Source organism: Scomber japonicus, chromosome 21 (assembly GCF_027409825.1).
Source record: "Scomber japonicus isolate fScoJap1 chromosome 21, fScoJap1.pri, whole genome shotgun sequence".
Classification (NCBI taxonomy): Eukaryota; Metazoa; Chordata; class Actinopteri; order Scombriformes; family Scombridae; genus Scomber; species Scomber japonicus.
In genome coordinates, this window is record NC_070598.1 from 21,497,523 (window position 1) to 21,513,638 (window position 16,116).

At 40.0% G+C, this 16,116-nt stretch overlaps 1 protein-coding gene across 1 annotated transcript in view; it reads left to right on the top strand.

The window, feature by feature from the left end:
• svila (supervillin a) overlaps window positions 1-16,116 on the top strand; it is a 47,191-nt gene that overhangs the window by 15,524 nt on the left and 15,551 nt on the right. The window contains exons 13-18 of the mRNA XM_053342357.1: window positions 875-1,217; window positions 3,461-3,980; window positions 7,068-7,245; window positions 9,544-9,676; window positions 14,196-14,252; window positions 15,124-15,289. Coding sequence (XP_053198332.1) covers window positions 875-1,217; window positions 3,461-3,980; window positions 7,068-7,245; window positions 9,544-9,676; window positions 14,196-14,252; window positions 15,124-15,289 — 1,397 coding nt within the window. The remainder of the gene's footprint in view (window positions 1-874; window positions 1,218-3,460; window positions 3,981-7,067; window positions 7,246-9,543; window positions 9,677-14,195; window positions 14,253-15,123; window positions 15,290-16,116) is intronic.

The following is a 16,116-nucleotide window of genomic DNA, read 5'->3' on the forward strand; positions in this document are numbered from 1 at the left end:
AAAATTTCATTTGTGTGTGTGAAATTCTCCATGAATACCAAAATGAAATTTTGGCCTCCAGCCATCTTTCTGAACACCTCAACATACTTTATATTCTTGTCTCTGTTTGAATGACCCTTTTTTGTTCATCACCTGGAAGTCATCCGGCTCATTCCTTCTATCACCTGTTTGTTCTCTCTGTCACCTATCTGTATGTGTGTGTGTGTGTGTGTGTGTGTGTGTGTGTGTGTGTGTGTGTGACTATGTCCCTGACCTTGACTACTGTAGCGTCCCCAGTCACGTGCCACAAACGGTGACTGTTCACACTGCTGTAGCACGCGTCCCTAGCCCTACCCTAGTTTGCAGCACTCTCCCTCCATACAGGTACACAGCACAGTGTATATGTGTGTGTGTGTGTGTGTGTGTGTGCACGAACACTCGCACGAACGCTCACACCAACCTACCAGTGTGACTAACTTTGATTGATCAGTACTGGATGTTGCTCAGTTACCTCAGCATAGTTGTCATCTCAGAGTGGTAATGATATATTATGAGTTTCTACCTTTAAGTAATGCAGAGTCCTAATGCACAGTGTTTTTTGACGTTTTGGTGCCCTCCTGTGTGATTGGAGGAAACTACATGACCTTTTACACCAATATCTTTACATGACTTCAACATGACTCTACTTGATGCCACGGTTCTGTTTGTAGTGGGCATGACTCACCCTGCATGGGTAATGACACATTTTAGCTGAAGGTTTAAACATCTATCGAATATTCTTGTCATAATTAGCTCCACAGAACTGCCTGATATGCAGCATGCCACTCGCTAGATTGCATGAGCTTACCAGAAGTCTCCATTTCTTTGTCTCCTGGGTGTATCATCCTCCCCTCAGCCTGCAGGCATCCTCGCAGCAGAGCGCCGCCGCCCGGGAGCAGGCGCGGGAGGCCAGGCAGATGCAGGAAACCAAGGAGGCTCAAGCCATCAAGGAGGCTCAAGCCATCAAGGAGGCTCAAAGCTCCAAGCAGGCGTCCAAAATGGAAGAAAAAGACCAGAGTCAGAGTCCGTCTCAGGACGAGCCCGACCTCTGCACCCTCAGCCTGGCAGAAAAGATGGCACTGTTCAACCGGCTGGCTCAGCCTCCCTCCAGGGTTACCCGCACCAGAGGGGACACACGCCAGCGCAGGGCCAACGCTCGCTACCAGACGCAACCCATCACACTGGGTGATATGGAGCAGGTGAGGCAGCAGCAGGATGATTAACAGTTTGGTTTTGTTTCCATATTGTAGTTCTGAAGTTTACTTGAAATCTGCATTTAAACTCATTCTAATTCTGTGAACAGTAAGGCCGGGGTCACCTCTCCACATGTGGTCAATTATTGAGTAAAATGGTTTTCATTTTCTGATTATTGGTTTTGGAAAGTTTCAAAAATTGTCAGATGCAGTAATAGCAAGGATAACTGCAAAAGTGCTGTGTACTGTATGAGCATAATTCAGCTGTGACAATGAGGAGTTCCTTCCAGCAGAAATGTCTAATCAACATAAGTGTGACATGTTTCACTGTTTTCTGTTACAAATGTTAATATTAACGCCATTAAATTACATAGAACAGATCAACAGATAATTAATCCTGTTAATTGGAAAATATTAGGACACCAACATGCTTAACTGAAGTAGTGAGCATAGTGAACATTACACCTGCTGTACATCACCATTAGCCCTGATATTTTCATTGATATTATCATGTTGGCATTTAGTATTTAAAAAAAAATTCAATGAATTTTATCCACAGGTTACAAGCTATTGTGCAGTGCTGTAAATTAGTGGTAGTGGAATGTTAAGTTTTCTTTAAAAGAAAATATTCTCAAGTCCACAATGAAAAAGTTCACAAAAATGGAGATATGAGAAGATCAATACAAGAGGGATCTGTTTTCTACAATGGATGCAACAGGTGTATAAAGAGTGGACAGAAGCAGCTGACGTTACTGAATTACAATATTAAGTAGGTAGTTTTCAAAATGGGAGGTGGGCCTTTCCAGAGGGATCCAAACAGTTTCAGGGGAGGCTCAGTGAATGGAAGTTAAAAAAAAAATACATTCATTATTGAAAGGAGATCATGTAGAAAAGCTTAAATGTGTTTGGTTAAAGACATAAATCAAAGTTACAGCAGTTTTGGGTAATTTGACATTAGTTTTTTTCCACTTTCCCAGAATCAGAAACTAATAAAGGCCATGTGACAGGGTTTTTTATGTATTCTGTGTAGTCTGAATATATGTGGAATAGCAATATCAGCAATATCTTGGCTCAATTGTCAAATGTCTAAGCCAAGGGATCAAATAACATAATCAACTAAGCAAGTAAACTAATGATGGGTGAGGAAATGCCTTTTTCCAGGCTTTGTCTGAGGGCAGGCCCACAGTCTCAGATTTGAAAACCCCTAGTGTAACGTATTATATGTAAATATGCAGTAAGATAAATAATTGCAGGCCCATACAGGATAATCCATTCCTCTGATCAAAATAGAAAATACATGAATCAAGCATTGTAGCATGTACATGTCTCTGCTCCAGGAGCCCTCAGACATAGACATCAGTGATGAACAGGATCTATATGAGGGACCGGTAGAGCACCTACAAGTAAGGTTCCTGTCAACAATCGCCATGCATTTGCCTGAGACACTGGAGGCTGACGCAGCTGAGGCACTTCTCAGAAATGGCCATACATTTCTGTGAACATCACGTGCTGTGTGTATGGCATCTTTTTTTTTTTGTCGTTGTTGTCTTTTGGGCCCCATCTCAGCGTTGTGTGATTTCATTATGAGTGTACAGTTCGCTGCATGGCCCAGCTTCTGAGTGAGTTGTGAGTCAGTGCTCATCATCCCGCTTGGAGGCTGTGTGGCTGCGGTGGAGGAGAGAGAGGGACGAACAAAAGCAGTTCAGCTCTCATTCACCACCACACATGGACTGAAAGCAGCTATTTGTCATTAGCCCGTTGGAAACCAGCAGCTGTTTGAGGGAGAAGATGGAAGCTAAAGTTAAAAGAAGTTAAAGTACTATGACAGTGTTTATTTAAAAGATTTTGTGAGGTTTTTCTCAACAGTTTCACATTTTCCATGGATGTTAAGTGTTGCTTTTATTTCATTGCTCAAGATAAACATCAGGTTAGTTCATATTTAATGTATGTGTGTATTTCAAGTTATTTTCAAGCTGTGTGTTTTTAGGCTACAGCTGGATGCATTGTGTGTAGGGAGGTTAGCTGGCATGGCTTTTGTGATGTGGGCTGATGCTGACCGGCAAGATAGGCTGCCCTTTGATGCTCAGGAAGTGCAGTGAGTCAGGCAGGCGGTGATTAGTCAGCATGATTCTCTGCAATTTTGTGTCTATGTCTGTGTGCACTTTGCCCGAGCCTGTTTCTCAGCCTCTGTGGCCGACTGACCCATTTCTTTCTTCGTCCGCATCTTTTTCTATCTCCTCGTCCCACAGCTTCAAAACGGTGCAGGCTCTCGTTACGGACACCTCCCTTCTTCATCATCATCCTCCTCCGCTCTGAGACCAGGAGGCACCGTTTCCACCGACCACGCCGGAGACATCCACATACCCCGAGGTGCCACCCGGGTCGAGGCCAACCCTCCCAGCTCTGACAGGCCTCTGCCCACTTGCCAACCGGACGGCCCGGCCCGGAGGTCCCAGGAGTCAGCTGACCAGCAGAGGCATCCTTACCAGGCTGAAGAAGCTGCTGATCTGGGAGGAGGCAAGAGGAAGCTGCCTTCTCCTGAGGGGGCGGTCAGGCAGGCAACTCTGCCCCAGCCCCAGTCTGGAAGAGAGAGGAGGGAGGAGGAGGAGGAGTTGGTGGGGGTGGTGGAGGAGGTGGAGCAGTGGCTGGCCAGACAGAGGGGAGACAGAGCTTTACAGAGCTCAGAGAGCCACATGTTACAGGAGAGGCAGGAGCAGAGGGGGTATCAGAGGGAGGAAGCACACTACCCAGCCAGGGTCATCAGTGGAGGTAAGGATAGAGCAGACTCAGCGTTTTTTTTTTTTGTTCTTTGTTAGTGGTGTGTGTCTTTTTTGATTTTCTAGTTTATTTATTTGCTTTGTTGAAAATGTGAACTTTTTATATCTCTTTGAGAGATATTAATAAATATTAATAAATTACATTATTTAAAAATATATTCAGCTTTTTCACTGTTTGTACATTATCATGCTCACTGCAGACTTTTTAACTACAGTCACTATTACAACATCAGACTTTGACAATAGAAAAAAGAACACAGAGTCACTGTTTAAGTCCGACATTTATTATCAATGTAGAATTATCTTCTTTATAATATAAAGATTTATTATATTATATCATAGGCCTATATTATTGCCCCATGCATAACGGAAAATGTTGATACAACTTGTGTTTTCATGTATTTTATCCACAAGAACATATATTATGAAATATACCTGATAATTGGCTAACTTTAGCATGCTGACACACTTATACACTATAAACATTACACCTGCTGTAGCATCATTAGCATCATTATCATTGTTATGTTAGCATTCTCATGTTAGCTTTCATTCTCATGTATTCTCAAGAATTGTCATGATTTTGCAAGCTAACATGCTAAACTAAGAGGGGGAACATACACATGATGAAAATCACCATGTTTTCTGCTACGTATAGCTAATGTTAGCATGCTAACATGCTATACTAAGATGGTGAACATTGTCAACTTGTTATTGTTGTCCTTAAGTTTTGTCATGTTAGCATTATCATTTCAATGACGTGATGTAACTAGGGTTGCAAAATTCCGGGAATTTTCAAACTTGGAAACTTTCCATGGGAATTAACGGGAATTAACGGGAATTAATGGGAATTAATGGGAATTAACGGGAATAAACCGGGAATTTACTAAACTGAAGGTATGTTCTTATTAGGGAACTTAAATATAGTTGTGTAAAATAATATTTTAGCATAATCCTGACTAAAACAACCAGATATCATGCAGTACAGTTGAATATCTATGCTATCTGAGACCACGCCCCCCACATGCACTGTGCATACTCCATCACATGCACAGATGATTTCTACAATCCTAGACCACACTTTTGAACCCAGAGCACACAACTTGAAGCCAGACTTTTGAGCCTGTGGTTTTGATGACATTATATGGTAATATATTTAGGGATATTTTTATGTGTAAGTGCTAAATTTAGCCTTATGGTGGAAAAAATAAAACTGGTCAAAACCAAATAAACCACAATTTATACAGTAAATATCACTTTTACTTTTTTCACTGTTACTAGTTATATCATGTGCACCTAAGTAAATAACAATAACTAATACTATAGTAATAGTAAACATCTTGTATATTTTGAGTTGTATCTCCACCAGGATACATTGGACACATCCCCCTCAGGGATGTGTAGCTTCACAGACACATTGTTGTATTTTTTCAGAGTTGTGTGTGAAACCATTAAGAATAATAACATTTAGTTGTTTTTTTTATATTAAATTATAAATAATTGTATAATTTAATATAACTTCAACAGCTCAGGGACATCAAGCGACATTGTGCACCTTTTTATTGTCAACTTAAAATAATGTTCAGTTTTCTAATGAAGGGGTGGACTTTTTTTATCCAATTAATCAATCAAATGATGATACCTTTCCACTAAATTACCCTCAGTTGCCATAAATTCCCATTCAATTCCCATAAATTCCGATTTAATTCCCATAAATTCCCATAATTCCCTTAATTCCCATGAAAAGTTTCCAATTTGGAATATTTCCAAAATTCCCCAGCTTAACTTCCCATGGAAATTTACTGGAAACTTTCCGGAAATTTACCGGAAATTTTCCACCCCCTTGCAACCCTAGATGTAACCCAGTGTCATGTGGTGTAACTAGTATTTTTTCATACAAATGTGATTATATACAGAAATGTGTATATAATAAATATAATCCACTTTTAGAAACACAACACTGTTTTTGAACAACTTTTACATCATTTGTCGCAACTAATTGGTTGTTTTTAGGATATTTCCTGCTCAGTATTGAAAATGTAAATGTAGAAATACTCCAAAAAGTTTTCTTCTCATTTGATGGTTAAAATGAAGTAATTATTTGTATAAGTCCACTTAAATACACTGCAGGTGGATAAAATATTTAATATTTATCATTCTTTTGTGGTTACAACATTTGACATTTTCAGGAGCATTCATTGCTGCTTTTTAAACTATATTTTACAGATATGTTTGAATTGCTCATCTTGCCAACCCTTATTTGTCACTGACCCATATGTAATTTTTCCACAAAGTGGTGGGAGAAATGGTTTTGTGGATGTTAGCTTTCTTTAACACATCACAAAAAATAAAAACAAACAAACTGATAGGATAGGTTTTAAGAGGTGACTGTCAGACTTAATAAACACCGCCGTCAATTTCAGGCGACAGTCAACAACCACTCTCTCATTCAACCACATTTCCTGTCTGGGGAAATAAATTGAGATGTGGTTTTCAGGCTTCCTCTCTGTCTGAGCGACATTTCACTCTGAACCAAACAGTCGGTTTGTCTCTGTGTCGGTGAACAACCGGTCTGGGAGAGTGTAGAAATCTGTCATTGCTGATTTATGAAGTGGGTGGCGATAGATCAGTATGGATAAACAGACAAAGAGCAGGCAGTAGTGTTTCGACCAGAGAGCTCCAGCGTGGGTTATTTGATTACAGCCGTGGCAGGGAGGTTTAAAGCTGAGAGCTGGTTCTCACAAGCTGATGAGAGCCCCTTGGTAAGCATGAAAGATGTTTGCTCCCACGCTGGTTTGTGCTGCTTTGTTTGCACTTCTAAAGCGATGACTGTACTTTCATACAAAGCCCCTTAGTCATGGAATTTCTGTAATATTGTGCAATCTGAAGGGATTCACCTTAGACTGATTAGATGGTTAATTTGACTGAATAATTGCAAAATGTATTGTAAATGCTACTCACTGTACTCACTTCATGTAATTTCACATTTAAGCCTCTGTGGGAACCTTTTCATACAGTTGCTGTCCAATTATTGATTTTTCTCACTCACACTCGTGTTATGTGTGTTTATCTGATGCAGAGCCGCTGGAGCCCACTGTGGTGACACCCAGAGCACCGTCTGGTTCACCCAGGAGTCAACCTCCGGCAGCGGACACTTACCCAGACGACGGTGAACACACAACCGACCTGTTCCAGCCTGACTTTGACGACGATCTGAGCGACATGATGAGTGCCAGACACATGTCCATCAGAGACAGGTGAGGCAGCAGTCATTGATTTTAGGCTGAATTGGAGTTGGTAGAATATTCAGGACGTTGTTTTTACTGTTTGTGTGACTGTGTGCATGTACTGTTAAACCTCTGATTTAATCTGTATGCAATTCACATCAGCGTGGCTCTTTTTTGGAGCAGTCGATCAGTAAATAAAGCCAAAGAAATCAAAGCCGAATGAAAAGAAGAGTCACTTTGTCTTGGCTTGAATTGTGGGTTAGATGAGGAAAGAAAATGTGATCATGAGGAGGAGACGGAGTGAGTTAGCAGGTTATTCGGGTTCCTTATTTTCAGCCATAACTCCAGATCTTAAATCATAGAGTTGGACATTAACATTCGTACTGAATCTCTTGATTTGATGCATGAGACTTTGATACATGAGGTTAAAAACCTAATTTAATAAAATAATTTAATAAGATATGATCAGATATATTTTTAATAAACATCTCTCAGGCAGTCCTGTGTGCTGATAGAAAGGATGACGCATAAACATGAAAGCAAATCAGTCAGTTTTCTGCTTGTTAAACATACTTGTTCATCATTTTCATGAAATGTAACTTTGACTTTTAACTGTAGCTCAGTATTGGATTCCCCCAACAAACGAAAGGATTACATAAGTCCAGTTATGTCACATTTCATAGCGTGCACACCAGACCATGATCACATTCTATATTGATTGATGACATCATGGAATTACGTGTGTAAATTGGTGTTAAAGGGCGTGTGCTGACGTCTCTGAGCCTCTCTCATTTACAAAAGGTTTTACTAGATGCAGGATATGTACGGCTGATACAGCTGGCCGCTTCTATTCATTGTCACTTTCATCCTGTTTGTTGGAGTTTTAATGGAGCCCTCGGGGCAAGAACAGGACTTTCCCTCACTGGGTCACAGAGGAGTGGTTGTGAGGGGGTTAGAGGGCACTGCGAGCACCCGAACCCCTCCCCTATGGGTCTTGTCTGCTGCCCTCTCTCCAACACAAGAGCTCCATAATTGAATCTCTGTTCTTGTCGCCCCATACTTCAATTTGTGGTTTCATAATGCTTCATGTGCTTTATATGTGTAAGCACAGATTTCTACAACTCCTCATTTAGAAGACTATACTCCCTGTTTAATCCAAAGTCTGTCAAATACAGGCCCAGCTCCAGTTACACTGACATCTACAAGTGATGATTATGTCTAATTGTACTCTGGCTGTCACCAATCTACAGTAAGTGTGGCTGCTAAATGACACACTGACTGCCTCCGCTTAGTGTCTGTGATTTTCACTGCAAACAATACATGAGACTGAAAGGATGCATTGGAACAAGACTGTACTCTGTTGGCTTCAGTGTTGTGACAGGTTGTGTTAAAAAGCTCTGGGGAAGCAAGGCTGAGGCAGGTTCTAACTTAGCAGGGACCTTGTGCCGAGCATCATTTGTCTTCCTTTCATGCGATGTATCGGAGCGTGATGACAGAGTCCATTTTGCATAGTACACTCATTTGTATTTTTGCTGAGTAGGCCAAGATTTTACACTACGGTTTGTGTACAGATTAAAGAAACAAGATATAATCATTACAACAGTAAGATTTATGGGTGGTGGTAAGTATATGAGATTTTAATAGAGCTAGGCATCCCACTTTCCCCTCGTTCCAGTCTTTTTTCTAATCAACTCCATAATTAATGTGCTTGTAAGTGGTTTGTAAAATCCCATCTATCCCTTTTGAGGAAAAACGGAATAAGCATATTTTCCAAAATGTCAAACCTGTCCTTTTTTAATAAGTGAGTTTTATGCACACCAAAAATATTTTATGGAAGTTCTAGAAGATGATTGTTAGTATAATTAACAACAGATATGATTTTCTAAATTTGGAAACGGCTCATGTTACAACAGTGTCATTGTCAGATAAAAGCCACCAATAATATGTCTTAGTTAAAATAAGCCTCTTCATTGTAAAGCTTAACTTTAGTGCCACAGTATTGTAAATGAGGACAAAAATGCAACTAAGAATTATTTTATAAATAGGTCTTTAATACTTTTATATTTCATCTGATTCTGAAATGGATCATTTTGCTTATCAGTTAGTCTGCTGATTATTTTTCTTGGCTGATCATTAACTGTATAATATGTCAGAAAATAGAAACATCAAACAAAACCAAAAGATTTTCAGTTTGCAATGCTACAAAAAAGGGAAAGTACTCTACTCATTCAGAAGCTGGAAGTAGTAAATGTTTTCCTAGAAACCTCTGCAAAATGAAAGATTTATGTTTATTTATCTTTACTTTGATCTTTTCCCTCTTCTCTTTAGGGTGGCCTTGTTAAAGAAGAGCGGCGAGCAGGACTGGAGGAACAGGATCAATAAGAAACAGGATGTGGTGAAGGCTGCTGTGGACGAGCAGCACGCTCAGCTGTGGGAAGTGGAGCAGAGCTTCAAGAAGAAGGTAACCACCTGACCTGCACACTCACTGCCGACTGAACACATCAACAGGCAAGACGCTCAGACGTCTGCTTGTGTCTGTTACGTCTCTCACATCATGTATAGTTATCTCAGTTACTCTGCTGCATTCAGATCTGTGTTACTGTCTGCTTATCAGAAACAGCTCAATTGTACATCAAACTGAAATTGATGCATTTTCAAGCACATTTAAACAGACGGACCTCCAAACAATTGCTTTGAAGTGTCAAGTCACACCAGCATTTTATACCCATCAGACTTGAATGCAGCACTAATACAAAGGAAGTGACATGCCACTGACAGTGTGGCAAGTATTTCCTGTATCAGCTTTTGAATTCAGGTTGTTTATTATTGAGAGTTTTAGAGGTGTTCTTTATCTTTTCTGTGGCTGACATATATAACTCTAGAGGGAAATCAGAAGGCAGCCATTATTAATTAGTCAGCTTTGGATATCTCTAAACAGAGAGGTTGTGTAATGTCAGTGTCTGTGTCTTTTGATCTCTTTTGTCTCTTTTCTCTGTTCTGCCTGATAAACATCTGTTGCATGTTTTTGTGCTTGGACTGTATCAAAGTTTATCTGCTTTTATTCTAGTCACGGCTGTAGAACAAATACTGTAGAATCTGAATCAGTTGCACATTTCTTATGGCGCATTCTCTTTTCATTGTATGGAAGTCTGTGGCTGCCAAAATGATTCATGTCATTTTCTATTCCTGTATGCAGGAAAATCACATTTGAACATTTAAAATCCAGTTTTTGCATTTAAGTAGCTATTGCCAAAATTAAATGTAAAATTCTGTTACTGCCATCGTGACAATGTAATTGAATGTGAAATTGACTTAATTTTTAAAAAAAATGGATAGCATACAACCTAACTTTGAAAATTAAATGGAAAATTATATAAAGGGAAATTTTGAATTACATCACAATTTTAGCTAATTTCATAAAATGAACTTTTTGTAATGCCAATTCTTAATGTAAAACTAAGAATGAAAATTTAAATTGGATATTAAAAATGGTATAATTTATATATTTACATTTTGTACATATTGCACACACATTTTGTATGCACACCATTTTTTATATATACATTTATTTTATATATATATTATTATATATTATTATTATTCTTATATTCTCCATCATAAAAAATACCCAGAATCTATGAAGAGGCAAATATTAGTACTTGTGTACTAACTAATAAACACATTATATCTCCTTGTTCACTGTGAAGTCCACTCTCAGTGTATGTGCACTAAAGGCTTCATATTTCTACATCACACTTTTGTAAGTTGCATACTGGACCAAACTACTCAGACACAATCATCTTGGATATAAATGTCTTAAGTTCAGACTTAACCTGAGCATAGAGAAACTTTCCTTCTTCAGCAGAAGAATGTGAAAGCAAACTGCACATATTTCAAACTACGTGAAAAAACATCCAAGTAAAGTTTCAATAAGCAAAACACATTTTTTTTAAGTGGAGAGGTGCTTTAAATGATTCCATTTAAATATTGGCAGCCATAAACTTCCATACATAGCAGCTTTATTTGTCTCTTTCCTATCTGTTGTATATGTTGTATCTTATGGTGTTTTTGATTTGAGACAATCAAGATTTGAGTACATTAAGCCAAAACTTGAAAACCTAATTCTGCCTGAGATGAAAAGTCTATTTAAGTTAATTACTGCATGTACACAACTGTTTGACCAACTGTCCCGTGACAGTAATAACTAACTGTTTGGTGTCATGGAGCCCTGCTACAACCTTTCTTTCCTCTGAACTGCATGTTACATGTAATCTTTCATTCTTCTGTTGGCCTTTGTCTCTGTTTGCATGTCCCTATCCTTTTCAAAAAAATAAACCTCATTTCATCCTCTGCATGTGGAGTGTGTCTCTATGTTGGCATCCTGGGTGTGTTTTTGAAGGGGATTGGGTGGGACGCTACACGTACCTCTCTGTTTAGACGTATTCACAACAGCTACTATCCAGCTGTTTTTGTTTCCAGCTGCTTATCAGAGTTTATTCAGCTCTGCTCTAAAGCTCTGCGTGTACATATTCTCATTTTAGCTTTCAGTTCATTTAAGGTCAGGAAGAGCTTTGCTTTGATATCTCTGATACCATTTAAAATGATCAGATCTGCTGCGCTTGAATTTCCCTTTTTGTTTTTTTTTCACAAAATGCATGATGTTTTAATCAAATCAGGAAAAATAAAGAATTTTTTTTTCTCAAGTTGAAAGGCTGGCTAAGTAGAGGTCAGGGGGAAGGACAGTTGATGTTGTTGGTCTTGTTTTCATCCTCCCATTCATCACTCTGTGGACACAATTCATTCAATTTCCTGTTTTTGATCAAAGAGGAGCAACACTAAAGATCAGGCAGAGACACAACTGAGCAGTGAAGCAAATACCAGCAACAGAAGCACATAAAGACTCCCATTGTTCCACCCAAGGACACTGTTTTTTGATGAAAGAGCCATTCGTGTTACACCACCCATGCTGTACACTTGATATTTACCCAAAAAGTATCATCTACTGAGGGAGTCTAAAAAGAAAGGGAAGTTTAGAAATGTCCAAAGGCCTTCAAAAAACATATCCCCTCTCTCCTGCGGTCACTTGTATGCAGGATGATGAAGAACTGATGATGATCGATGACTTTGCTGTGTCTGACCAGCTATGGGTAAGGCCGGTATGTGAGGTCGGAAATCACACACACACAGCGGTGGTATTTATCAAGTGCATTCAAATTGGATTAGCGACCTAAATTTTACATCCTTAACCATGTTTCCTGGCTGCTACGGTAACAAGCTCTCTTGATAAATCCACCCTGTTAATGTGTGTGTGTGTGTGTGTGTGTGATGTGTTGGTATTGGTGGTGGTACTGTTATTTGTGTGGATTTTTACAATCATGGTGATGGTATACTGATAATCTCACAAGCTCTGAGTGTGTGTTTTTTTTTTAAATTGGACCTTGATTGTGATTTTTAACCTTTTTTATTCTTCTCTAATTAACCAGACTTTGCTTGAGAGATTTATTGGTGATGTGATAAGTCATTGAAAGTTGAAGTAGGGTTAATATCCTCATCCCAGTTCCGACATCTCAAAGCACAGAACTGTAGTTGATCCATGACATTTGGCACACGTCTCTCTACTCTGCTTCCTGTTTCCTCTCCATCTCCAGCTGTTCAGGGCCATAGCTACTATTAAGGACACTTGGGTCATGTCCTTTGTAATATTTCTGGAAATGTCAGGGTAGGATCACATAACATTTTATCATCTTGGCAAAAATCTCGATAGATTAAATCTGTGCTAATTGATATTTCATATGAAAAATGGCTCAAATGATGATGTGTAATGTGAAGTTGGCGGCTCATAGCGGAAACACCCATTGAATTAGCACTTGACTCCACATTTCCTCTGTGATAAACCCTCTGTACGCTACCTGGACAACACCAAACAAACAGATAAATTAAAGCTATAAGCTGGTGGACACACTGGAGCCAGAGATTTTCCTCAGGAGTTGGTTCAGACCAAAAGAGCTAAAAGGAGAACGAATTTTGGACTTGCATTTGTCATGTGGCCAGAAACATGACTCCAAACGAATGCTAATGTTGCTCTGCATCTGCTGGATGTGTTAAATAGGCTGTTGTTTGCTCAATTCACAACTTAATTGTGAATGTGTTTACAGCAGTGTTGTGTTCACTACTTGTTTTGCTGCCTCTAGATGGCAGGAAGAAAAAAATCACACTGGTTTAAAGTTTAAGTTTAAAGAATTATCAAAATAAAAGCAGCAGGAGATGACATTTAGTTCCTTGCATGACTAAAGCTTTCAAAAACACTGGATACTACGCTTCCCATAATGCAACTCAATAGCATTTTGCATTAGAACCTTCTGGCCCCACACCTCCCCTTTACTACGGAGGCTAGTGGATGACTAGTAAACTGATCTTCATGTGTAAAACAGGTGAAGTGACCTTTTTAAAAGTGCTGACTCTTGCTTGTTTTGGGGGTTCCTCAGTTATGTCTAAAATCCAGGCTGTGGCCCTGCAGCTGCTCTACACTTGCTCATGTCCTCTGTTTCTTCTACCTGTGGCCATGCCTCTATAGGAGCCAGTCTTTGCCTCTACCTTCTCCCCTCCTCCTGAACCTCCTTTCCGTACTCCTTCCCCAGATGAGTCAGCCAGCCAGGTAGGAAGTTGCATCAGATCTTGGTGCCTGCACTGCTTACCCTTTGCCCACCTATGCACAAATGACCCCATTTTTTTAAAGGATATGCAAGTACAGATGGAGGCTCTGTATCCATGTCAGGTGTTTGAACTCAGGTCTTTCTTAGCTGCCCAAACACTTATGGCAACAGTCGTTCTGCTTCTATTTTGGTCACTTTGTCACTGCCAGCCTGGCAGCCGCTGCACCTTCTATCTCATCGAGAGTTTTCTGCCGTCTCATCATTCCATTTTCCTGTCTTACTTTTCCCTCACCCCCCTCCCTCTCCTTCCTCCGTCTGGTTGTGAAGGCCACCAGATCTCCCAGACCCATGCAGGTGGATGAGAGACACCCCTGGAGACGGAAGGTGACCCTTTCAATAACTGTGTACAGCGCTCTCTCTGGCTAAACTCCCACACAGCCCCCACCCCCACCCCCACCCCCGGCCATGTCTCACCCTGTGCCAGCTTTTTGCACACTTTACAGCTATATACTGCACCTCCGAAATGAGTCACAATAGAGTTGTCATTGTCTGCTGCTGCTGTTATTTTTTTTTTGGCTTCACTTCGTTAACTAACATTTCTGAAGTCATGTGCCCCCCCACAGTCTGTCAGTTTTACCTCTGATGTCAGTAAAGGGTTTGTTTTTCAATGTGAGGCAGGGATTAATGTGCTTCGTGTGCATTAGTTACCCCCCGTTGGCGTCCTTGTTTTGCTTGGCAACTTTGTCTATTTGTGAATGTGTCCCGCCGTTAGAGGAAAAGTCCACTTTAAACACTTGAACACAATTTTAAAAATAGCTGCTCACAGTGTAACAAGCAATCCTAGTTCTATTCAGTGAGTTGTGGGTGATGCATTTTTCTTTTTCCTGTGTTTAATTGGTCAAATATTCCCACAACAGAAACTTATACTCATATATTGATGCAAGCTCAACATTCAAGACTCTTGTAGAGAGAAATTAATACCACAAAAAACAAATAGGCATGTTTCTGTATGTGTTTTTGTGCTTGCTGCCCAGGTCACTTCAGGAAGATTGTAAATTAAATTACACGCTTACTCACTAAGTAATTCCTGGAATGCATCAAATACCACAAACTGGTGATATATTACCCTGGACAAGTTCCCTAAAGTGGATTATTCCTTTAACACTGAGTCCAAAGGAGGTATTCAGACTGACTGACTGACATAACTTCTCTGTCCTCTCTTCTTTTTTTTCTTTTTTTTTTTTTCTTTTTCCAGAGGATTGCTGATGCTGAGATGGAGTGTCAGCAGGCCGAGTCTCACATGTCCATCCAGGAGAGGAAACAGCAGATAGTAGCCCAGGAAGAGGCCTGGAAGAGTAAAGGCCACGGAGCCGCCAACGACTCCACCCAGTTCACTGTGGCTGCGCGCATGGTGAAGAAAGGTCAGGGGACAGCACTCACACACTCACTCTCTACACTTCTTTCTCTCCATCCAGCAAGAGTTTAGTCCTTACATCAGTCTCAGCTCTCTGCCCTGAATCCTCCAAAGCCTCTTTCTCAATGAGCAGCTGGGGGGAAAATGACTCTGCTTTTCCCTCCATCAGCTCCAGACACGTTGGACCAGAGTAGCAGCTCCGAGGTCTCTGCTCAGGCAGAAAATGATTTAATGGTTGCTGTTTTTCCTCTATTAGTTGATCCAGAGGGGGCGGCTGGTGGAGGGTTTCCTTTGTGTTTTGGGGAAGGCGGTGAGTTGGGTCAGATTATAGCTAATGGATGGTGTCATGGGAAGGATTAGCATCCCTTAACCAGCTTCACAGATGTCTTAGACAGTGCGTCTGTAGCCTTTGAGGTTAGTGTTGATGGTAGTTCCATTGATTGTTTACTGCATCTTAGATATAAAATTGCAACATAAGGAGATCATGCTATTAGTAAGCTAGATAAACACCCACACCTGTTGTTTTCTATGTGAACTCACAAGATGATATCAAGACACACCACTGGAGGAAACACTGGAAACACTTTGTTACACAGAGCCTTTCATTTTGTATGAATTTGCAAGTATTTAACAGTTCATCTTTAGGATATTACAGGGGGTGCTGCAGTTTGGTACAAATTATAAGAAATATAATTGTGTTAAAAAAGTGTTAAATTGGTTTTGTGGGACAACTACATTACACTTTCGGTTTTCACCAAATTGCACCAACCTCTCCATAAAATGTCCTTAATATGAACCATAAAATACTGACAAAAGTTAAAAAAAATAGTAAAA